Source organism: Arvicola amphibius, chromosome 2, assembly GCF_903992535.2.
Source record: "Arvicola amphibius chromosome 2, mArvAmp1.2, whole genome shotgun sequence".
NCBI lineage: Eukaryota > Metazoa > Chordata > Mammalia > Rodentia > Cricetidae > Arvicola > Arvicola amphibius.
The window spans coordinates 98,167,446-98,191,096 of NC_052048.2; the positions used below are offsets into that span (position 1 = coordinate 98,167,446).

The 23,651-nt window shown below is 36.5% G+C and overlaps 1 protein-coding gene across 2 annotated transcripts in view; it reads left to right on the plus strand.

The window, feature by feature from the left end:
* Rock2 (Rho associated coiled-coil containing protein kinase 2) overlaps positions 1-23,651 on the plus strand; it is a 100,587-nt gene that overhangs the window by 54,408 nt on the left and 22,528 nt on the right. For both annotated transcript variants that reach the window (XM_038319798.1, XM_038319799.1), the window contains 14 exons: positions 1,195-1,455; positions 5,862-6,006; positions 7,827-7,965; positions 9,540-9,631; positions 10,308-10,467; positions 12,168-12,228; positions 12,998-13,009; positions 15,007-15,086; positions 15,240-15,288; positions 16,322-16,457; positions 16,546-16,637; positions 16,845-17,091; positions 17,836-17,942; positions 20,926-21,085. In XM_038319798.1, the coding sequence (XP_038175726.1) occupies positions 1,195-1,455; positions 5,862-6,006; positions 7,827-7,965; positions 9,540-9,631; positions 10,308-10,467; positions 12,168-12,228; positions 12,998-13,009; positions 15,007-15,086; positions 15,240-15,288; positions 16,322-16,457; positions 16,546-16,637; positions 16,845-17,091; positions 17,836-17,942; positions 20,926-21,085 (1,741 nt within the window). The remainder of the gene's footprint in view (positions 1-1,194; positions 1,456-5,861; positions 6,007-7,826; positions 7,966-9,539; positions 9,632-10,307; positions 10,468-12,167; positions 12,229-12,997; positions 13,010-15,006; positions 15,087-15,239; positions 15,289-16,321; positions 16,458-16,545; positions 16,638-16,844; positions 17,092-17,835; positions 17,943-20,925; positions 21,086-23,651) is intronic.

The following is a 23,651-nucleotide window of genomic DNA, read 5'->3' on the forward strand; positions in this document are numbered from 1 at the left end:
AGCCATTGTTTAGAAATTCTGATCTGTATGGTTCAAAGTAATTTTTTTGTGTGGCAGCTCACAAGCTTTGATAATTTGCTTGAGTAAAGAATGACAGTAATGCTAGTGTAGTGGACTCAGCTGTCGTCCCAGTACTTCGGAGGCTACAATGAGGGGATTCTTTCTAAGTTTGAGTTTTGTTTGACCTACATAAGGCAACCTTGTCTCAAAAAGAAGGGAAAAAAGGAGAGCACTAAAGCATACCATTTTTAGCTTTAAATCTAAATTGCTTCCCTATCAGTGTGTTCATTGGCATTTTCTAGTTAACCATTCTGTCTTTTGGTATCTTTTGATCTTTAATTCTGCCAAGTAGATTCTAACTGAGAAAGAACGGAGCTCTTGATTGACATAATCTCTGGGTTGTAGAAGGAGGCTGCTCCTTAGTTTTTCGGCTGCCCAGACCTGAAATAATTACACAGAAATTATATTAATTTCAACACTGATTGGCCAATCAGTTAAGCGTATTGCTAGCTAGCTCTTATATCTTAAATGCTGGGTGCTACTTTTTCTATTTGCTTACTTCCGGAGAGGGACGAGGGGTGCTGTACAGATACCCTTTCTCTGTAGTTTCGGTTACTCTATCTTCCTGGGGTCTGGTAGCAACATGCTGCAGCCTGGAAGCAGGTGACAATGCAGCTTACTGCTTATCATGAATAAGGGGATGGAGAATAGAAAAGAGGAGTTAGTTCTCTTCCAAGCGTGGCTACTCGTTATTCATTCATTTTTTTTTTTCATTGAAATGGGTCTTATTTCTGTTAAATTGGTATCTGTTAGATGTTTCTAAACTACCCCTGCTCCCAGCTCTCTTCTGTGTAAGGTATGAGCAATAGTTTGTTTAGTTTTCAAAAACTACTATCTTCTTTGCTCTTATTATGTCTTTTTAAAAATGTTTTTTAGTTTCTTACATTGTGTTTTCCATGAGAGGAAAACATTCGTATGAATATTTTATAGAAAATATTCTAGAAAAACACCCATGTAAAATTGGCCTGCTGTTGTTTTTTTATTAAATGGGCCTGATCAAGAAGTAAGAGGTGTCATAAATTTTAACTCTGTTTTAGTTATAAAGTATTCCAGTTTTTCACAAGTAATAATTTGAGGATTTGTTTTGTTCATGGCTTTGTTTTTAGTATAATTTTATTCCTTCCCCTTTTCCAGCTCTTTTGTGCCTTTCAAGATGACAGGTACCTGTACATGGTGATGGAATACATGCCCGGTGGAGACCTTGTAAATCTTATGAGTAATTATGATGTGCCTGAAAAATGGGCCAAGTTCTACACTGCTGAAGTAGTGCTTGCATTGGATGCAATACACTCCATGGGCTTAATCCACAGGGACGTGAAGCCTGATAACATGCTCTTGGATAAACATGGACATCTAAAATTAGCAGATTTTGGCACATGTATGAAAATGGATGAAGTAAGTAAGCCAGTAAACAAATGCTAGTTTTCAAAATGTATTCATATTTATTGTGTTTTTGTGTATGAAAGAGAGAGAATGTATATACACATGCAGCGTTGTACATGTGAAGGTCAGAAGACAACTATGTGGAGTTCTCCTTCCACCATTACATGGCTTCTGGAGACAAGGTCAGGTCACCAGGCTTGTTCAGCAAACACCTTTACCTGCTGAGCCTTCTTGCTAGTCCTAGTTTTTTGCTCTGTGTGTGTGTGTTTAAGAAGCAAATAATTGCAATTAAGGACTTTGTGGTTTTGAGTGAAAATAAATTTAGTTTTGATAATGGTATAACAACTCCAAGACAAAACCACTATCTAGATATAAAATACTTTATTAGTGACTTACTGACTGCTAGAGTAAATCATTCCTCAGTTCATTTATCTCTTCATAGAATGTTGACAAGAATCTGTTATCAATCAAAGTAATGGCCTAGGTAGGTAGTATTGGACCACAAAATTCAGGGGTATTTCTACCATCATTATTCTGTTTTTTTTTTTTCTTTTCCCCCTTTGAGAAAGAAAATGATATAAAATAAGGAAAGAAGTGGTTCACTGCTTCCCCCTACCTCTTTTGTATAGGGTAAATAAATATGGAGTCGTCATTCATTGTGGTATTTTGCTACTAGATAGTTTATGGCTCGGTAACATTAACTTCATAGCTAATTATGATACTGGTTTGTTTTGATTATGTAATTTTACATTTTTGTCCTCTGTACTGTTAATTCCTGATGGAATAGGGTTGTCTAGAAGATGACTTGTAGGTAGTAAGTAATCTGTCTTTCCAGGAGACTGTATTTCACCTTTGATATGGTTTTCACAGCCTTCAGAACACCTAGTACCACCAGTACATCATACAAGCACTCACGTGTTAGGCACAGATTTTTTTTTAAATTAAACGGAACTTTTAATGCTTTAGTAATTGTTAGATAAATAATGCTGTTGCAGGTTTGAGGCTCTATCACTTTCGGTCTGTTCTTTATTATTGTTACTACATCAGAGACAGACTAGAGCTCAGTGGTCAAATCTAGCTTCTGGCTTGGTGATTTGCATCTAAAAGAATGACTTTTATGTTTCAGAGATTAAGAAAGAAGATAAATTGATAAAGACTATGTACCCCTTCATGTTTTTATAGTCTGTCGACAGTATAGATAGACATAGATGGTAAAATCATTTTTCAGTGATCCTTACATTTTGTTAGAGAAAGCGTGGTGCATGAAGAGGTCAGAAGAGGGCATTGGATTCTCTGGAATTGAAAGATGGTTGTAAGCTACCATGTGGATGATGGAAATTGAACCCTCTAGAAGAGCTAACTTCCGTTTTTAATATCTGATGTTTCTTCTTGTTTGTTTGTGAAAAGTTCTATTTTCCTCAAAATTGTACATTTTAAGAAATGAAAATGGTATTACTTGCTGCATTTTAGGAGCAATACCAGTGTGTTGTTAAGAAACTACATGGTTTGGGCCAGTGGGATGGCTCAGTTAGTAAAGGCACTTGCCACCAAGCCTAACAACTTGAGATGATTTCTTGGGATTCACATTGTAAAAGGAGAAAACCAACTCCTGTAAATTGTCTGCTTGTGTGTTTGCCTCCCGCCCCACTTATCAATCACTCAGTTAATAATAAGGGTGACAGAGGAAAAAAAAAACTGTGTAGCTGTAATAACATAATTAGTACCCATGGGAATAATGAATAAGGGAATCCAGCTAGGCAGATTTGTGCAGTTAAGGGCAGATAGAAGTTTGAGTCTGAACACTGAACTGTTTAGTTGGAACACAAGGATGGGTAACTCCTGTGCTGTGCTGACCCAGAGCCTCAGGAAGGGTAGGTGTACCTTTGTAGGAACAGTGCTCAGTTCCAATTCTCCAAATGGACTGGGAGGCCTGGTACCTATGAAGTCAGTCTAGGGCCTTTTAATACTTGTAAATTTAAGTTTTCTTTAAATTTTTTCTACCTTCATTGGAAGCATTTTTAATTGTTTACAAGACTAACCCTAAGACTTCTGATTGATTAATTTTTTAATTGATTTTTATTGAGGTCTACATTTTTCTCTGTTCCCCTCCCTGACTCTCCCCTTCCCCTTTCAGCCCTCCCCCAAGGGCCCCATGCTCCCAATTTACTCAGGAGATCTTGTCTTTCTACTTCCCATGTAGATTAGATCTATGTAAGTCTCTCTTAGTGGTCTCATTGTTGTCTAAGTTCTCTGGGATTGTCGTTTATAGGTTGGCTTTCTTTGCTTTATGTTTAAAAATCACCTATGAGTGAGTACATGTGATAATTGTCTTTCTGTGTCTGGGTTACCTCACTCAAAATAATGTTTTCTACCTCCATCCATTTTCCTGCAAGATTCAAGATGTTGTCTTTTTTTTTCTGCTGTGTTTAACCCTAGTATATGGTTAAAATTGCTTCATATTTCATAATTGCTAGATCCCACTACTGAAATGAATAGATTTGCTAACATTAATATTTGACTTGAAGATGTCCTAGAAAACTAGATAGCTAGTTTTCCAAAGCTCCTTGGATTAATTTGTTTTTTCTCCTGCCTTTCACTGTGGTTATGGGGGCAGCGTCAGCACTTCATTCACTGTTTTGTATGTGAAGCTTCCTCTGGTTGTGAGAGTTCTGACTATGTAAAGTGTGTGGTAAAGGCAGGGTAGCTTGTGTCCTGTCATCACCACCCGTTTTCCATTCTCCCTGAAGGTCAACAAGTCAGTGTTTTGGTTTCTCATTTTACCTTTTAGTAGTTCTTTAAACAAGGCCAGAGATTTGTCATAAATGTTGATTCTATATCCACTTAATTGAATTCTTCTCCATCAGACAGTTTAAAAATATTAAGTACCCTTTTCAAATGTTTATTTTTAAAGAAAACAGTATGCCAGCCAAAATTTGTGGATAAGCAGTGATTTTTAAAGGGAGAATGCCATTCATCATAGTCTTACAGAAGTATTTATTTTGTAAGGAATCATTGAGACTCAAGCTTAGCTCTCCCTTATGATTCTTATTTTTCTCAAAAAGATAACCTGAGGATCTAGGGATATGGCTCGTGGGTAAAATACTCACCTGTCAAGCATAAGGATCTGAGTTCAGATCCCCAATTCCCACAGAAGGCCAAACATATACTTTCAACACTAGTGCTGAAGACCTGAGATCAAAGGATCCCTGGGCTGTGCTGGCTGCTAGTTTAGCCAGATACTGAGCTCAAGGTTCAGGGGGAGACTGTATCAAATCATAAGGGTAGTAGAGAAATGTACCCAGACTTGGCCTCTGGCTTTCCCACACACAAGCACACAAACATGAGCATGTATACATTATACACATACAGAAAGGTTCGTATTACCAACAAAACCAAGCACAGGTGAAGGTGTTGGATACTTTGCCAAGTATGTTAATACAGCTACATAATTAAAAATACATAAAGCTAAGAAGCACCAAGCCTTTATATTTAATACATTTCTTCAGTCTATTCTTGACAAATTGTGAATCACTTCTTAACACCATGTCCAACCTGAGAGACACTTTGCCATCGTCAAGGGCTTTTGCTTTTTTCCAAAACAGCAAAGCTGCTTTTTTCTTAATGATTCTTTTGTTTTCCCCATGTTGTGTCATTAAGATCACATTTTGTTTGCTTCACATTATTAATTTTTTTTTTTTAGATCCAAAGTTTAAATTACTGACCAAGTGAAATTTTCTGGCTCAGCTTGCCAAGGCTGCTGTGGCCCATTCATAATCAACTATTCTGGCTTTAACAGAGATTTAAAAAATAAAACATTCAGCTACAAACAGAGCAAAGAAAATGTCACATGTTGACATGTGTTTTTTTAAAGAGCCTCAGTCTGACTGATTTCAAACCCTTTTTTCTTCTGTGTATTGCTTTAAGAGAGCCATCAGTTAGCTATCAGACTCTAGGTTGATGCATTTTTGTACTTAGCTGTACTGTGTGATATTTTTCATTATTTTAGGACGCCAACATGAGGACCTGAATTAAAATATGTAATGGGGTTGAAAGCTGGGGAGGAGGATCTACTGCTGTACAGCTAATAAATCATAACGGATTAACAGGCAAAAAAAAAAAAAAAGATCACATTTTGTACCTCCCTTACTTTAATAAATAAACAACAAAAATTGTCGGTTTTCATAGTCTTGGTAGTCCACTGTCTTTTCCTTTTATCATGGATGAAAACTTAACTCTGATTTCCCTCATCCAAGCATTTCTGTGCATTTGGTGGTATCACCTGAGTCCTGATGCCAGGTCATGATATTCTATTGGGAGTGATGAGTATCACTGTCTGCCTGATAATAAATCAGTTGTCTGTATGTATTCACCTTCAACTGGTTGTTTGGCTTTGTGTTTTAATTCTACTGTTTACCCAGACAGGCATGGTGCATTGCGATACAGCAGTTGGAACTCCTGATTACATATCACCTGAGGTTCTGAAATCACAAGGTGGTGATGGCTACTATGGTCGAGAGTGTGATTGGTGGTCTGTGGGTGTTTTCCTTTTTGAGATGCTAGTGGGTAAGTCAATATTAACACCTTATAATTGAGTCAAGAATTGGAGAATATAAAGGAATTATGTTGTTCAAGGGAGGGGTCAGAATTTCTGAAAACTGAATTACCAGTGATGTAGAGCTGGTGAAATGGCTTAAAGGGTAAAAGCACTGGCTCCTGAGCTTGACCATCTGAGTTTGATCTCTAGGATTCAGGTGCAGGTAGAAGAGAACCAATACCTGCAAATTATGTTTTGACCTCCACCTGTGAATGTGACCTATGCATGTATGCACATGCTTACACATGCACATGCCTACACATGCACATGCCTACACATGCATATGCCAGTAAGTACGTCAAGAAAGTAGAATCTGATATAAGATTGGCAGAATGAAAAGAAGTTCACTGTGTAAAGTATGTTATATGTTATTAGGAAGTTTTCTCCAGTAGATCCTTTTATTTTCGTAAGTATTTTCATATAGCTGATGCTGACCCCAAAGTCAAAATCCACTGCCTCAGCCTGTTGTATGCTGGGATTGAAGGTGTGCCGCTTCTCATTACTAGATCTTTTTAAAATTAAGGCAGTATTAGAGCAAGAACAAATTTTCAGCTTTTTAGGCCTCCTTTAGCCTTCTGATGTATCCCTGGAGCTGTGGGCAACTGATGCATGAATGCTGAGAACCAAACTCCAGAAGAATTAGCAGCAAAAGCTCTTAGTTGTCCAACTATTGCTCCAGCGCCAATAGTTTACAAGGTTGTTGTTTTAAATTACTCTGGGGTGTGTGTGTGTGTGTGTGTGTGTGTGTGTGTGTGTGTGTGTGTGTGTGTGTATCCCCAGAGCTGGAGTTACGCAGTTCGTGTTGAGCACCTGACACGGGTGCTGGGAACTGATTTTGACCCTTTGCAAAAGCTATGCATGCTCTAACCACTTAAGCCATCTCTCTAGCCCCTACGAATGTCTTAATAATCTTTTTATTGTAAAGTATTTTAAATGGTTGAGTAAATATTTAAGCAAATTTTAGTATTTGTTTCAATAGGTATAGAGAACTAAGATCATTCTTTAATTTATGTAATCTTGTTATGGCATTGAATTGCAAACTATTTTGTTTACTATTTGTATATCTTTCCAGGTTTTCATTTGTTTGTTAGAGAAACAATCTCTCTGTGTAGTTTTGGCTTCCCTGGAACTCAGCACATAAACAGATACATATTCTTCATCTTCCTCCTCCTCTTCCTTCTTCTTTCTCCTTTTGAGACACCCTCTTAGGTAGATCATGTTGGCCTGGAATTCATAAAAGATCCACCTGCCTCTTCCTTTGGAGTGCTGGGATGAAAGGTGTCTGTAACCACTGTGTGATTTAAGTCATCATAGTTGAGATGAATTATAAAATTATTTTCAGTTAGGATCTTAATATGTTCTTTCTTTTTTGTTTGTTTTGGTTTTGTTTATTTTTTGAGACAGGGTCTCACTATGTAGCCCTGGCTGTCCTGGAACTCACTATGTAGACCAGGCTAGCCTGAACTCACAGAGATCTGCCTGCTTCTGCCTCCCAATTGCTGGGATTATAGGTGTGTGCCACTACATTTGATCCCAAGATACAGTATTTCAATTAGAGGAAGCTCAGAGGCAAATTTATTTTTTCAAGGCTAAAAGGTCATGGTGTGGTTACATTTTAAATGTGTTTGTATATATATCTGTTCATTTCCACTGTGATTCGTGGCATATAAAGCCATTTGTCCTTTCATGAAAGAAGATGAATTTAAACTTAAGATACTTAAATATTATATGAAAAGTATTTAACTTGAATTCTTTATTCCACTCATTGCTGTCTTTCTTTAAAATTTAGGAGACACTCCATTTTATGCAGATTCACTTGTAGGAACCTATAGCAAAATTATGGATCATAAAAATTCACTATGTTTCCCTGAAGATACAGAAATTTCTAAGCATGCAAAGAATCTCATCTGTGCCTTCTTAACAGACAGGTAATGTACACAGTTTCTTTATGGAGAAATTCTTTTACTTTTACAATTTGCAGAAATGAAAAGTATGCTTGCCTTACATACACACATGCGAGTCAACCTCTGTAGTTTAATTATGGTTAGTCCTCCCACTCCCACCTTAAGCCTGCATTTGGGTTACTTTCATCATTTTATGAATATGACCTAATTGTCATCTAATTTATATCTTATTCCTCGTGTCTATAAAGATGTATAAATGATTTAGTAAATGAAATCTTTTGGGGGGGCTTTGGAAAAATAAAATTTATGTCATTCACATTTTATCCTCTTACATAGTATTCCATATTACTCTTTTTTAATATTTATTTATTATGTATATCATATTCTGTCTGTGTGTATGCTTGCAGGCCAGAAGAGAGCACCAGACCCCATTACAGATGGTTGTGAGCCACCATATGGTTGCTGGGAATTGAACTCAGGACCTTTGGAAGAGCAGGCAATGCTCTTAACCTCTGAGATGTCTCTCTAGTCCTCCATATTACTCTTGATTGTATAACTTTGAGAGGACAGCATTTTCTATAGATAAATGCTCAATAATTTATAATCTTAAGAGCTATTTGTTTAAAGGTAGCTGTTGTTTAATCCTAGCACTCAGAGGCAGAAGCAGGCAGATCTCTGAGTTCGAGCCAGCCTGGTCTACATAACGAATTCTAGGACTGTTAAGGCTACAGAATGAGGCCCGTCTCAGCCCACCTGTGAAAGAACTATTTGTGTAGTATGGAAGAGCTTCTTCCCAACTCTTCAGTTTGCATTTGTATGTGAACAAGTCTGCACTGGAAACTCTATGATTTAAAAAACTAAATAGATGAACAAAGGTGTGATAGCTGCCTTAGAAAGAGTGAAGAAGCTATTTGATTTTTCCTTGGTTTCTCTAATGATTTGTTGAAAAGACTTGTAAGTTTTGTTAGTTATATGATTGATGAACAACCAGTGTTGATAAAATGAAATAGAACCTGAAATAGAGCCTGAATAACGTTTGCTGGGGTTGCTATGGATTTCATTATAACATGGGTACACAATGGAGATTCACCGGAAACACACTTACATTTGATAATTTCTATTTCCATCCTGTTTTCAGGAATGCTGCAGGGGAGTTAAAGAAATTCTAAATAATTGTTTTCATTTTATTCAGAATGAGATGTTAATATTAATGGAGAGGGAGTAGTAAATATGGATAGTTCTTTTTAAGAGGAGAAAGATGGCTGCTTCTGTGACAGCAGCCTGAAGTGCTGTTTTGCCCAAAGTTGTCATGAGCTGAGATCAGTGGGCCATGCTTGTACAAAGGGAATTTTTTTAGTGTTTTTTTATACTTTTGATTGACAGCAGAATGCCAGTGGAAGTGGTTTATGTCCCATATAGTTTACTGTTCACTACATATCATTATTCCTCTTTGATTTGTTCAAAGATCAGACACATAGCTTAGTTTTAAGAAACATTTAAGCTGAAACTTTTAGTAAAAATGTTTAAATTTATGATCCTTTGGTGAAAATTGAAAAATTAATATTTTTCATAATATTATCTTTAACTCTATTGTTTAGGGAGGTACGACTTGGAAGAAATGGGGTAGAAGAAATAAAACAGCATCCTTTCTTTAAGAATGATCAGTGGAATTGGGAAAACATAAGAGAGAGTAAGTCAGTCAATCTATGTGTTCTATTTTATTACAGTTTGAGTCTTACAAATTGATTTCCTCTTCTGAAATAGCACATGTTTGATAGAGTGTGTCTTAAATTGAGAAATCATCTTTTCCTGTGGCAAAATTTGTAGGTAAATAGTTCATCATTCTTCTAGTAAACTAGTGTGCATTTTCCCCTATTGTTGCTAATAGACATAACATTTCTTTATTTGGCAGTTTTGTGGATCTCAGTCATGGAATGTAGTCCTTTAACTTGAGTACTTAAGTTGATGAATTAATAGTTACTATAGTTACTTGTTAAGACCATACTCTGATAAAACGTGGTAATTTATTTTTATTTTGTATATATAATGTTGATTCATGATTGAGAACTATTTCTGCATGAAAAGTATAGAAATATACATGTATGTGTATATATAGAAATAATATATGTATGTTATTGCTACTTGTAAATTTTAGCTCCTAGAATAATAGACCTTCCTTGTTTGATATATTAGCCTGTATTTAAAGCTGATCGAATAGAGTAATAAATTACTTACTATGTGTTACTTCTATGAAATGGCAGATGGAAGATAGGTTGTAGATTTTTATTCAAAATATGATATATCATAAAAAATTAGTAGATCTTTTATTTTGGCTGTGAGTAGAATAATATTTCCTTTCCTCCCAGCGGCAGCTCCAGTGGTGCCTGAGCTCAGCAGTGACATAGACAGCAGCAACTTTGATGACATCGAGGACGACAAAGGAGATGTAGAGACTTTTCCAATCCCTAAAGCTTTTGTGGGAAATCAGCTACCTTTTATAGGATTTACGTACTTTAGAGAAAATTTGTATGTGATTTATTTATTAAAATTTATTATTATTATTATCATTATAGCCTAGGTGTAAGGTTTTTGCCTAATGTACTGTCTAAATTATTTTTAACTTTATTTCATCATTTGATGTTTGAATGTTTTATTTATCTATAAAGATTGTAAGGCTGTCCTATATTCTTTTGAAGATATGCAGTAAGAACAAATACTTGATTTTGCTGGAGTTTATTATTTCATGAAGGATATAAGAGAATCACAGAAATTTTTTTTTTTTTAAAAAAAAAAGGTAGAATGTGATAATTTACCTTTAAAAAGATTATCCCAGTGGATGTTCTGCTGAGACTGGTAAGCAAGCAGGAGTCCCTGAAAACTGTTAAATATTGGAATCAAATGTTAAAAGTGTTTGAGAAATGTCTTGGTACACCCACATGTAATGATGAAAGTTACAGCTGTCACATTTTGCTCAGGTTTGAGGTTTTACCTGGGATGAAATAACAAAACCAGGAAAAGCTCAGCCAAATAAAGATGGGTTGGTAACCTCCCTAGTCATAATGTTTTAAAACTTTTTAAAGTTCTGAACAAAATAAGGCTAATGCACTGGAGGGATGGTTCAGTCATTAGAGCACTGAGTACTCTTTCAGAGGATCCAGGTTGGATTCTTCATACCCACATGGCAGTTCACCACCATCTCTAATTCCAATTCTGTGGATCCACTGCCCTTCTCTGACCTCTGTGAGCACCAGGCACACGTGTGGTGCACAGACAAACATTTAAACAAAATACTTATACACACAAAATTAAAGAATATATGTTTTTTGGGCTAGAGAGATGGCTCAGAGGTTAAGAGTACTGGCTGCTCTTTCAGAGGTCCTTAGTTCAATTCCCAGTAACATGGTGGTCACAACCATCTATAATGAGATCCAGTGCCCTCTTCTAGCATGCATGCAGAATACTGTATAATTACAAATAAAAAAATCTTTTAAAAAAGATTATATGTTTTTTCAAAAAGAGTATCAGGGATTAAAAAAAAAATTATTCATGTTTATAGATGGTGGGAAGAATACAACTGAAAGATGGTTCAGTAAGTAAGGTACTTGCTGCCAAGCCTGTGACTCACATGGTGGAAAGAGAACCAACTCCCACAAATTGTTCCCTGACCTCTCATGTATTGCCTGGCATTAGTGGGCATGAACACACACAATAAATGAGTATAATAAATAGTTTTTTAGAAGATAATGTATAAATTACGACATTGAGCTCTTATATTATCTTTGCATAAAAGAAGAGATATTTCTTTTTAAAAGAAACAATATTAGCTGGGCGGTGGTGGTGCACATCTTTAATTTTAGCACTTGGGAGGCAGAGGCAGGTGGATCTCTGTGAGTTCAAAGCCAGCCAGGTCTACGAGAGCTAGTTCCAGAACAGGCATTAAAAGCTACACAGAGAAATCCTGACTCAAAAAAACAAAAACCAAACCAAAAAAAATAAGTAAATAAAAAAACCGAAAGAATATAATCATTGTAGAAATGCAAGTGGGATGAAGAGGTCCATGTTGTGACTCTAGTCCTAACAGAGCTCAGACTGGGCATCTTCTATGCAAAGACAGAGGTGTGGCTGCCCGGCAGCAGAACAAGTGCAACACCTAGAATGTTCATTTATATAAGACAAAATGAATTAAGGTGGAATGCAAAAAAAACTCTTTCCTTCTGTCTTTCCAGGTTATTAAGTGACTCTCCACCCTGTAGAGAAAACGATGCAATACAAACAAGGAAGAGTGAAGTATGTATACATTTTTACTATGTTATTTACTTTAGGTATGTGTTCAACTACTCATAACCACTGATTGTCTTCAAATACAAATTTTATTTTTTGTGTATGAGTGTTTTGCCTGCATTTATGTCTGTTCACTATGAGCATACACTGTTAGTGGAGGCCAGAAGAAAGGGGTTGGAGCACCTGAAAATAGTTACAGTCTTACAAGTGGATTCTGGGAACTGAATCCAGATCCTCTGAAGGACAGCCAATAGTACTCTTAACCGCTGGTCTGTCTCATCGTATCACTAGTCCCATCATGCCACTAATTTTTTTTAAAGTTCACTTTATGAATAATGAGATACCATTCTTTTGAGTGTAAGGTGCTGTGTTCAGCACAACTTTGAAGTAATTCTTTTATGTGAATATGTGCTTCTAGCTTCATTTAGTAGCAAGAGTGATAAATTTATAAACAGATGTAATGGCAGGTAGAAGACGTCATAATCTTAGTGCTGTGAAAGAGTGTTTGTATCAAGCAGTGGGGCATAGAAGTAGGAGAGTGGTACAGATGTTGAGTTCCTGTTTGCTAGTGTATTTATATAAAGAACAGTTAATCAGAATGTTAAAATATCTTGTGACTGATACACATACAAGTCTAAGTTACAGTGCTAATTTTTCTTAAAACTTAACAAAAAATTAGAAGAGCTTGTTGGATATTTTTGGAATGACGTACATTAATGAATATTTTATAAAATATAACAAGCATTGAAATGTTTTTTCTTTTTTTTCTGAATAGGAAAGTCAGGAGGTACGTTGTCAAATACACTGAAAAGGAGAAAAGCTCATGTTTTAATCTAGTCCTAGTCTGCTTCCCATTTGGAGTACTGCGTCTACCCAAGAGACTTGCCGTCCTTTTCTCTACCAAGTACCCTTTTATTATTTTTCTTACAAATCTGTTGTTTAAAATGAGTTGTGTAATTTTTTTGTTCTTATTTATCAAGGGCATGTAATAGTATGTTTAGAGTATTATAGCAGCTAAAAGTGCTTATCTTGACTCACTCATTAACCTGTATTTCTTTTTAAAAAAAATAGTTGTTTCAAAATGGTTTGTTTGGTGTATATGTACTAAAAAGGATAAAGATAGTTGACTTTACTTACCTGTTTAGCGTATGTGAACATGATTGGATGTGTTTATATGTATACGCTTGTGTGGAGGCTAGTAGTCAGTATCTTCCTCAATACTTTCTTTCATCCATCCATCCATCCATCCATCCATCCATCCATCCATTTTTGAAAAAGGGTCTCGATGTACCTGGAGATTAAGCCAGACTGACTGGCCAGCAACCCGAAAGAGCTGCCTGTCCCTGCCACACTTCCCTCCGGCCCCCCCCCCCCCCACATACACACCCAGTACTGGAGTAAGAGACTCAAGCATCCATGACTTGATTTTGTTGTTTTGTTTTATTTGGTTGGTTGGTGCCTTGGCTGACCTGGAGCTCACCCTCTAGACCAGATTGGCCTTTGCCTGCCTTAGCCTCTCCAGTGCTAGAGACAAACGTGCCTTGACTTTCCTTTCCCATGACTGAGCCATCTCCTCAGCTCTTAGCCTATACTTGTTTTGGACAATAGAGGAGTTGCTTGTTTGTTTGTTGTTTTTAAGATGAAAAAAATGTTTAAAAAAAACCCAGAGAACATACTCATTAGAACCTTGGCTTTGGTATATCATTTTTGCCTTGACCTGAATATTCACCTTTCTGAATTTCAGTTAATAAGGTGGATGGATATAACACTACTGTGTTGAGGCCTGGAACTCAGTATGCAGAGTAGGCTGATCTTGAGCTCCAAGAAGTGCTCCTTCATCTTCCTCCTGAGTGGTTTAAAGGCATGTGCCACCACATGTAGGAGACATTGTCTTATGTATTTTGTTCCTGTTAATGGAACAACACTTGTAAAGTGCCTGGTATATATTGTATCCAAGGTACCATAGGATCTCAAAAAGTTAAATCCTTACAACAGGAAGGGGAAAAAAAGGAAGGAAGGCGTAGGTGGACATACCTTTAATTCTGTCACTCAAAAGTAAGGAAGGTGGATCTGTGAGCTGAACTCCAGCTTGACTACACAGCATTCCAAGCTACTCAGAGCCTGCCTGAAATGTGAGATCCTGTCTCAAAAAACAAAGAAAAGGCTCTTTGGAGCTGGAAGATGGCTCCGTAGTTAAGAGTGTTTATTGCTCATGTAGAGGATGTGTGTTAAGTTCCCAGCACCCACATGGCGGCTTCAGTTGGAAGGGATCCAATGCCATCTTCTGGCCTCCAAGAGCTCCTGTACAGATGTGGTGCACTTAAATTCATGCAGGCACACACATAAACATTCACATATACATGTAAAAAGATAATAGTAAATATTTTTAAAAGGATATTTCAAATGTGTTATTTAATAGTTTTTATCATTTTAACTTGTCTTAAAATAGCTAATGTAAACTAAGAAGATTTGATATAGGATTAGCTATCATTTACTCAAAATGCATTAAATCCTTAATCCTTCATAGTAGTGTTCCTATCACTGTGTAGTAAATCACAAAAGAATTTATTCCTGTAAATATGTTCATACCTGTGTGTACTGTGAGGGAGAGAGTGGGAGAGGTGAGGGTGCTTTCCCTCTAAGCCAGTCACACTAGCAATACCAATCCTGTGCTCTTACAGAGAGGTCAGTAAGTGGAAAGGCTAGTGGGGATCGCTGTTTTCTTTAAGCTGCTCATCTTTGTGATCAAAACTTATAATTTATTATATTTTATATTTTTGACAGATTCAGAAAAAATTGTATGCACTAGAAGAACACCTTAGCAGTGAGTTGCAAGCCAAGGAGGAGCTGGAACAGAAGTGCAAGTATGTGCCAGGCAGTGCATTTTAAAATTGAAGTTTAAATACAGCACTGAAAGTGAAAAGCGCAAATTAATTATACAAATGCTTTCTCAATTAATAGACTATACTTGTACCATAAACTAGAATTATTTACTGCTTCTTTCTAAAATTCTTTAGATCTATTAATACTCGCCTAGAGAAAACAGCAAAGGAGCTAGAAGAAGAGGTAAAAATTTCCTGTACTTTATTAACATTTTTGGCACTAAAAATCTTTGATACCCTCTTAGCTACAGAGTTCTCAGAGGCCTTGCGGTCCATATCAGTAAAACCTACTTGTGTCATAAATGAACAAGATGGAGATCACTGCAGGGTGACTTGCTATGCCAGTTTGAGTTAATTTAATGTAGATGGTTCATGTTTTTTTTTCTTAAAAGTTTGAATATCTGTAGGTATGTAAATGCCATAATGAAGCTATTACTTTGCATACTAACTTTAAAATTTTTAAAAACTTGCTTTTATATGATTACTAAAATGGCTGGTGTGCTTTAAAAACAGGAAGTAATTTTTTTAAAGTTTTGATATTAATAACATTTTAGGTCCGTTGGATTAAATAGTGATGGTTCATTAGAGATAGAAAGTTTCAGAGAGCATGACTGTTAATAGAATAATAAATTAAGTATTAACGGTTGTCTTAGTTACGGTTTCTATTCCTGTGACAAAAACACCGCAACCAAAAGCAAGTTGGGGAGGAAAGGGTTTATTTGGCTCACACTTTAGCATTGCTACAGAGCATCCCCCAAGGAAGTCAGGACAGGAGCTCAAACAGAGCAGAATCCCTGTAGGAGGAGCTGATGCAGAGGTACTCCTTACTGGCTTACTTCCCCTGGCCCTCTCAGCCTACACTCTTATAGAAGCCAGGACCACCTGCCCAGGGATGGTACCATCCATCATGGACTGGTCCTCCCTCAATGATCACTAAATGAGAAAATACCTTACAGCTGGATCTCAGGAAGGCATTTTCTCAATTAAGGCTCCTTTCTCTCTGATGACCCTCGCTTGTGTCAAGTTTACACATAACCAACCAGTACAAGGGTCTGATTATTTCATTGTAGTATGCTATTTTGCAAACATGGAAACATTATAATTTTAACAAAACAGTGATAGCCTTTTAGGTATCTTTTTATGTTTTTGAGATCACTATGGGTTTTGATCTGTTTTCTCTGCCTGTTTCCTTTTGATAATAATGTTAATCATTTCAGATTACCTTTAGGAAAAATGTAGAGTCAGCATTGAGACAGTTGGAAAGAGAAAAGGCCCTTCTTCAGCATAAAAATGCAGAATATCAACGGAAAGCTGATCATGAAGCTGACAAGAAACGGAATTTAGAAAATGATGGTTCGTAATACAAAATAATAAATGTTTAAGAAAAATATTGTGTGTATTTGTTGTACTGAAGCTTGCTGCTAAAATGCTTTGTTCATAGTTAACAGCTTAAAAGATCAACTTGAAGATTTGAAGAAAAGGAACCAGAGCTCTCAGATATCCACTGAGAAAGTCAATCAACTCCAGAAACAAGTAGGTTGGTCTGTGTGTAAAGTGCTGAGTTTATCCACGCCTGTTATTGCTGATTGCAGTATTGCTAAGCCCTTAGCTCTAACACTTAAGGGGATGATACTTGGAATTTTTATTTAAGTAGTTTGGTAACAAGAAATAAATTGATGTTCTATGTTATTTATTATGTTACATCTGTGGTAATCTGCTTGCTTTTGAATTGGATAACAGCTGGATGAAGCTAATGCTTTGCTACGAACAGAGTCGGATACTGCAGCACGGTTAAGAAAAACCCAGGCAGAATGTTCCAAACAGATTCAGCAGCTGGAATCTAACAATAGAGATCTACAAGATAAAAACTGCCTACTTGAGACTGCCAAGTTAAAGCTTGAAAAGGAATTTATCAATCTTCAATCAGCTCTAGAATCTGAAAGGAGGGACCGGACCCATGGATCAGAGATAATTCATGATTTACAAGGTATAAAGCAGTGGTTGCATTTGATTTGATTTTTGATAATTTATGATTTTGAAATAACTTTAAATGAATAATGTATTGCAGTAACCTGGGTTTGTTGTTTGTCTTGTTTTTTGTTTTCCAAGACTGGGTTTCTCTGTGTAAACTCAGGTATCCTTGAACTTGCCCTGCTGGCCTTGAACTCAGAGATCTGTCTGCCTGCCTCTACTTGGGGTTAAAGGTGTGGGCCACCGCTCCTGGCTTGTTTTGTTTTTTTTTTTTTTTTTAATGTAGTTTTCTCTTAGTAAAGTTAGAGCCTGGGGCTAGAGAGACAACTCAGCTGTTTAAAAGCAGTTATTGATTGCTAAATTCAGTTCTTAGCACTTCTACTGGGAGGCTCAAAACTGCCTGTAACTCCAACTTCAGGGATTCCAGCTCCTTCTTCTGGCCTCTTTGGACATGAAACTCACATGCACAAACCCATCCTCAGACACAAACACAGACACATAATTAAAATAAAAATTGCAAAATTAAACTAGAACATTAAAAATATATTGATTAAAATTTTGTGAGCAAAAGATGTACTTTCAAATAGTATTTTTTAGATTTGGATGATCAGTTGAGTTTTAGCTAAATTAGCTTTTAAAGTACTGTTCTGATAGGTTATAAAACTCTTGCTCACAAGTAACAACTACAAAATATGAGGTAGATAATTCTTAATTGAATGCGTGCTAAGTATGTTGTTTTAAAGAATGTTTGAATTTTTAGGTAGAATATCTGGGCTGGAAGAAGATCTGAAGACTGGCAAAGCCTTGCTAGCAAAAGTAGAGCTGGAGAAGAGACAGCTGCAGGAGAAGCTTGCTGACCTAGAGAAGGTAACCACAGCACATTGCACTTTGTGTGTGAGAAGGGGACAATACGATTTCAGATAAGAAAAGTTACTAGGACTGGAGAGATGGCTCAGGATAAGAGCACTGGCTGGTCTTCCAGAGGTCCCGAGTTCAATTCCCAGCAACCACATGGTGGCTCATAACCATCTGTAATGAGATCTGGTGCCCTCTTTTGGCCCACAGGGATACATGCAGGCAGAATATTGTATATATATAAAAAGGAAAAGTTACCAAAATAAGGGACTAATTAGCTAGAATGTTTTCATATGTACATAGACTTTTCTATTTGAACTTGACTATATAAAGAAGAGCTATAACTTTAATACCATATAGGCAGCCCTTGGTTTGCTGAATTATATGAACAAAGGGACTCAGTGCTTTTTTTAATGGTCCTTTTTTTAGAGACCCAAACTTTCAAAAGAAATTCAAACTTTCTTCAAAAAAATTTATTTTTTTTATATTTTATGTACAAGTGCTCTGCATGTATGCCTGCATGCCAAAAGAGGGCATCGGATGGATCTCTTTATAGATGGTTGCGTGCCACCATGTGATTGCTAGGAATTGAGCTCAGAACCTCTGGAAGACCAACCAGTGCTCTTAACCCCTGAACCATGTCTCCAGCCCCAGAAATTCAGACTTTCTAAAATAAGTATTTTGTTCTTTGAGATTTTCATACAGTGTAAGAAAAATTGAAGTTTTGACTGGAATATCTTAATATTACAATAATAATACAAAATTAAAATGTGACTTATACTAGGCAGCTGTGGCACATGCCTAATCCCGGCACTTGGGAGGCAGAGGCAGGTGGATCTCTGTGTGTTCAAGAGCACCCTGACTTACAGTGAATTTCAGAACTGTTAAACAGAGAAACCTTATTTCGAAAAACCTCAGGGGAAATATATGACTGTGACATTCAGAGGCTTTTTTTTTTATTCTATGGAGCCAGGGATTATTTCTTTTTTTTTTTTTTAATATTTATTTATTTATTATGTATACAATATTCTGTCTGTGTGTGTGCCTGCAGGTCAGAAGAGGGCACCAGATCCCATTACAGATGGTTGTGAGCCACCATGTGGTTGCTGGGAATTGAACTCAGGACCTTTGGAAGAGCAGGCAATGCTCTTAACCTCTGAGCCATGTCTCCAGCCCGCCAGGGATTATTTCTAGTTAATATTTTTATTTTCATTTGTTTATTCATTGTTCTGAATATTTAATGTTTTCTATAGTAGAAATATTAGGATGCAGTGTTGCTTTAAATAATATCACAGTCTGATAGATAATTTTAAAAGTGATAATAAGCTGGTCATGGTGATACAAACCTTGGATCCCAACACTGGGGAGACAGAGGCAGGTGGATCTCTGTGAGTTCAAGGCTAGCTGCTGGGGGCTACCTGGTGAGTCCCAGGCTCAAATAATAACAGTAATTAAGCCAGCGGTTCTCAGTCTGTAGATTGCAACCCATTTGGGAGGTAGAACAACACTTTCACATCTAAGACCATCAGAAATACAGATATTTACATTATGATTCATAACAGCAGCAAAATTATAGTTATGAAGTAGCAATGAAAATAATTCTATGATTGGGGGGGTCATCACAGCATGAGGAACTGTATTAAAGGGTCTCAGCACTAGGAAGGTTGAGAACCACTGGCCTAGGTAATTCTAATGTTTTGTATGCAAACAAAATGCTAGCTGTTTGTACACAGTATGCCTTTCAGGTGTAGAAAGTGATCCCTGACCTGGTATGTCAGAGAGCTGGGCAGGTAAAGAGGTAGACTCTAGCTGGAGGGTAGCCGCTTCAGCAAAGCTGAGGGTAGGGAACAGTAATGGTATGATTTGCTTGTTTTGTCAGTATTTCTGGAGTGAGTCATGAAACTAATCCTTTAAGGGTAAGATAATAAATACTTCAGGTTTTGCTGACTGTATACTCTATGTTACAAATCCTGGGGCATATATTGAAAATAGACTGACTTCTATTATCCAAGTCTTTCAAACTTAGAACATGTCTGGTTGGGCATGTAGCTCAGTGGTAGAGTGCTTACTTGGCATGTTCAAAACCCTGAGTTCAATCCCCAGCATCACAGAAAAAGACCTACTATTTGGGTAGTAGAACATCATGAGGTTTGTTGTTGTTTAATGTAGCTAGATTGCAAGCATTACTCTTTTGGTGGTTGGCGGGGTGGTGTTTTAGAGATGGGGTTTCTCAGGGTAGCCCTGCCTGTTCTGGAACTCTGTATGTAGACCAGGCAAGTCTTGAACTCACAGTGATCTGCCTGCCTCTTCCTGCTGAGTGCTGGGGTTAAAGTTCTAGCCACTACACATGGCTATTATTATACATTTCTAAAGTTCAAGAAATAATGCTTTAGGAAGAGAGACCTTGTGTGTAAAGAATACCAGAGTCCTACAACTGGAGAGATGGTTCTACAGTTAAGAGGATCCAGATTTGGTTCCCAGCACTCAGAGGGTGGTTCATAACCATCTGTAACTCCAGTTTCGGGGATCTGTCCCCCCCCTTCTGACTTACATGGGTACCAGACACGTGTGGTAAACACACACATATAGAAGCAAAATACACATACATTTAAAGTAAAATAGCTAATTAGAAAAAAAGTAAAACTAGCTCCTGAGAAGCAGTTGGGGAACCTTGAGAGTGGCAGGAAGGTGAGAGCTGGTTAGGGAGAGCCAGAGTGTCCATTGTCAACAGCATCAGTGGGTAGTATCAGGGCTGCAGGTTAGAATCGGAAGAGGAGAGCCCAAGAAGTATTGAATGGTGAGAAAAGCAATCTTGTCAGATCGTTGAAATTAGACGCTCAGTTCATATCTCAGATGGTGGCAGAGGCCAGCTGTTAAGTCACAGGAAACTCAGACAGAGAAGGCAAGGAAGATGCCGAACATTCTTAGACTGTTTAAAAGAATTTTAAAAGTCTTTGAAATTCTGTTAATAATCACCATGAACAATGTTTATTAGGAAAAGAGCAACATGGAAATAGATATGACATACCAACTGAAAGTGATACAGCAGAGTTTAGAGCAAGAAGAAGCTGAGCACAAGACCACAAAAGCACGGCTGGCGGATAAAAACAAGATCTATGAATCCATTGAAGAAGCTAAATCAGAAGCCATGAAAGGTATGCATTGTGAGGTGTATTCCCATTCTAGAATCAGTCTTCACTTGTACAAAATATATTTGTTTATATTGCCAAGTATTGGGAGTTGAAAGGAAAGAAATTATCAGGGAAACTTCATATACTTTCTTTTTTTAAAAAAAAACAAAAACCATTTGTATTATTACAACAGTTTCTAAGAAACTAAAGCCCAAATGCAAAATCATTCTACCATATTTTTAAATCTGAAAGAAAGTGATGTTTCAGTGACATTGATGCCATAAGGTGTATAATGTGATGTTCTATACTGATTTGGGAAATATATTCTTTGACATAACTTTAGTGTAGTTTAACATTTCCCTAGCTGTGGTACAAAAGTATTAATACTTATATAATATCAAAATTTACATAATAGCTAGTCCATCTAGAACAGTGGTTCTCAACCTTCTTATGCTGTGACCCTTTAATATAGTTCCTCATGTTGTGGTGACCACAACCATAACATTAATTTTGTTACTACTTCATAACTATAATTTTGCTACTGTTATGAATCATAGTGTAAAATATCTGTGTTTTCCAATGGTCTTAGGCAACCCTTGTGGAAGGGTTATTTGATCCTCAGGGGTCATAATTGAGAACCACTGAGCTAGACTATTCAGTTCACTGAGTGTTTTGGACTCTGACGTACTAAAGGTGCCAGTCAAATTTTATTAAAGCCATGTCATACTAATAGATCCCAATGTTAGCTTCCACAGACCAATCTTTGCCTTAGCCTTATCTTAGAATTGTTTGTTTTCTAACTTTATTAATAGATTTGAAATTCCACAAATAATCAATATTTGAAAATATTTTTGTCCAAGTCTTAAAACTCTGGATCAGAAGTTTCACTTCTTACTGAAATATGAATAGCTTAGAAGTAGGCTTTCACTCTTTAAATATAATTAAGATTTAGGTTTTCTTATTACAATCAACTTAGATTAAAGCACTAATTCAAACAAGTCGTAAACAGTGGTGCACTCCTTTAATCCCAGCACTCAGGAGGCAGAAGCAGATGGGGTCTCAGCTATACAGCTACCCTGGGCTACACAGTGAGACCCTGACTAACAAAAAAGAAAGAGAGAGAAATGAGACAGGTGCTTTGCTTAGGAAGGTCTAATCTGAAGAGATTAAGTTAATGGACTTAAGTTAATTAAGTTAATTTCCTTATGTATGGCATAGAAGAGAATTAAGTTGCTTTTGAGGTTTAATTTATATGCGATAAAGTGTAAATAGTTTTGATGTTTGTGTTACACTCATGTAGCTACCACCAAAGCAAGATGTAGAATATGTCTACCAACTCAGTAAGTTTTCTTGTGCTTCTTTCTATTCTCTACACCAATATATGATTTTTTAAATGAATATTTTTTATTTATTTTTTTGAGTAAGTAATTGCATTTATTTTTTGATTATTTTTTAAACTGACAAAAATGAAACAGTTCAATATAACTTTTGTTTCCAGTGGTTCCTTGGAACACTAATACATGATAGGTGATGACTTCCTTACATTTTTATGTATAGGCATCCATCACTTAAATATTATAGATGTCTTTCAAGCCTGAATCTAAAATTCTTTCTCTTTCTACTACGTGTTATCACTTCCATAGACTAAGAACATGTCTTGAACAAGTAATTATTGCCAGTATGACCTTGTCTAGTTCCCTGTAAAGGGATAATGATGGTATTATTAGGTTGTGAAAATCAAGTGCTATTGTACATGTACAATAATTAGAAATACTATCTACTGACTAGCATGTAGAGAATGTTTCCTTTATCTGTGCATACTTTTAAAGACCTTTCATTAAATATTTTCAGTTCTGGCCATGGAGATGGTGATATCAAATGCAGGCAAGCATGGCAGCCACCAGCAATCCCAGCACTCAGAAGACAAAGAAGGGGAATCCTTGGGGCAAGCTCACTAGCTAGACAAACTAGAATTAGTGAGCTCCACATTCACCCACTCAGAGGCCCTGCCACAGTATACAGTGGGGAGCAGACGAGGAAGATACCCAACATCAGCTTTAAGCCTTTATACATATGTGAACACTTTAAAAAAGGCCTGAAAAATTAATTGATTACATTCTTACCTAATACAACTGTAAATAATAGTTGTATGTTAAACATTCGGTGTGAGAGGGCAGAGGACTCCTACTTGGGTATGAACTGAAATACTAATCAAAAGATTAACTAAAATTTACCTTTAGAATTGAACTTAACTTGGTTAGGGGTACACTTTGTTGATCACCTAAAGATGAAAAAAATGCTTTTAAAAGATTATTTTTATGATTGATAAGTTAGGTTTATTGCAAGTCATTTTTAAAAAATGAAGGAAAGCATAACTTAAAAAAAAAAACCAAAGACTACTTACTAAGTAAGCTAATACTTTGTAGATTTACTCCATTTTCTCCAACATTTTACTAATTCTAAAAAAAAAAAAAAAAAAAAAAAAAAAAAAAAAAAAAAAAAAAAACCCTGTTAAGTTTTATTCAGCACTTACCTGGGGCCTGCCATATGTCTGGCAGTATTTTAAGTCCCATATATGTATCTGCTTCAA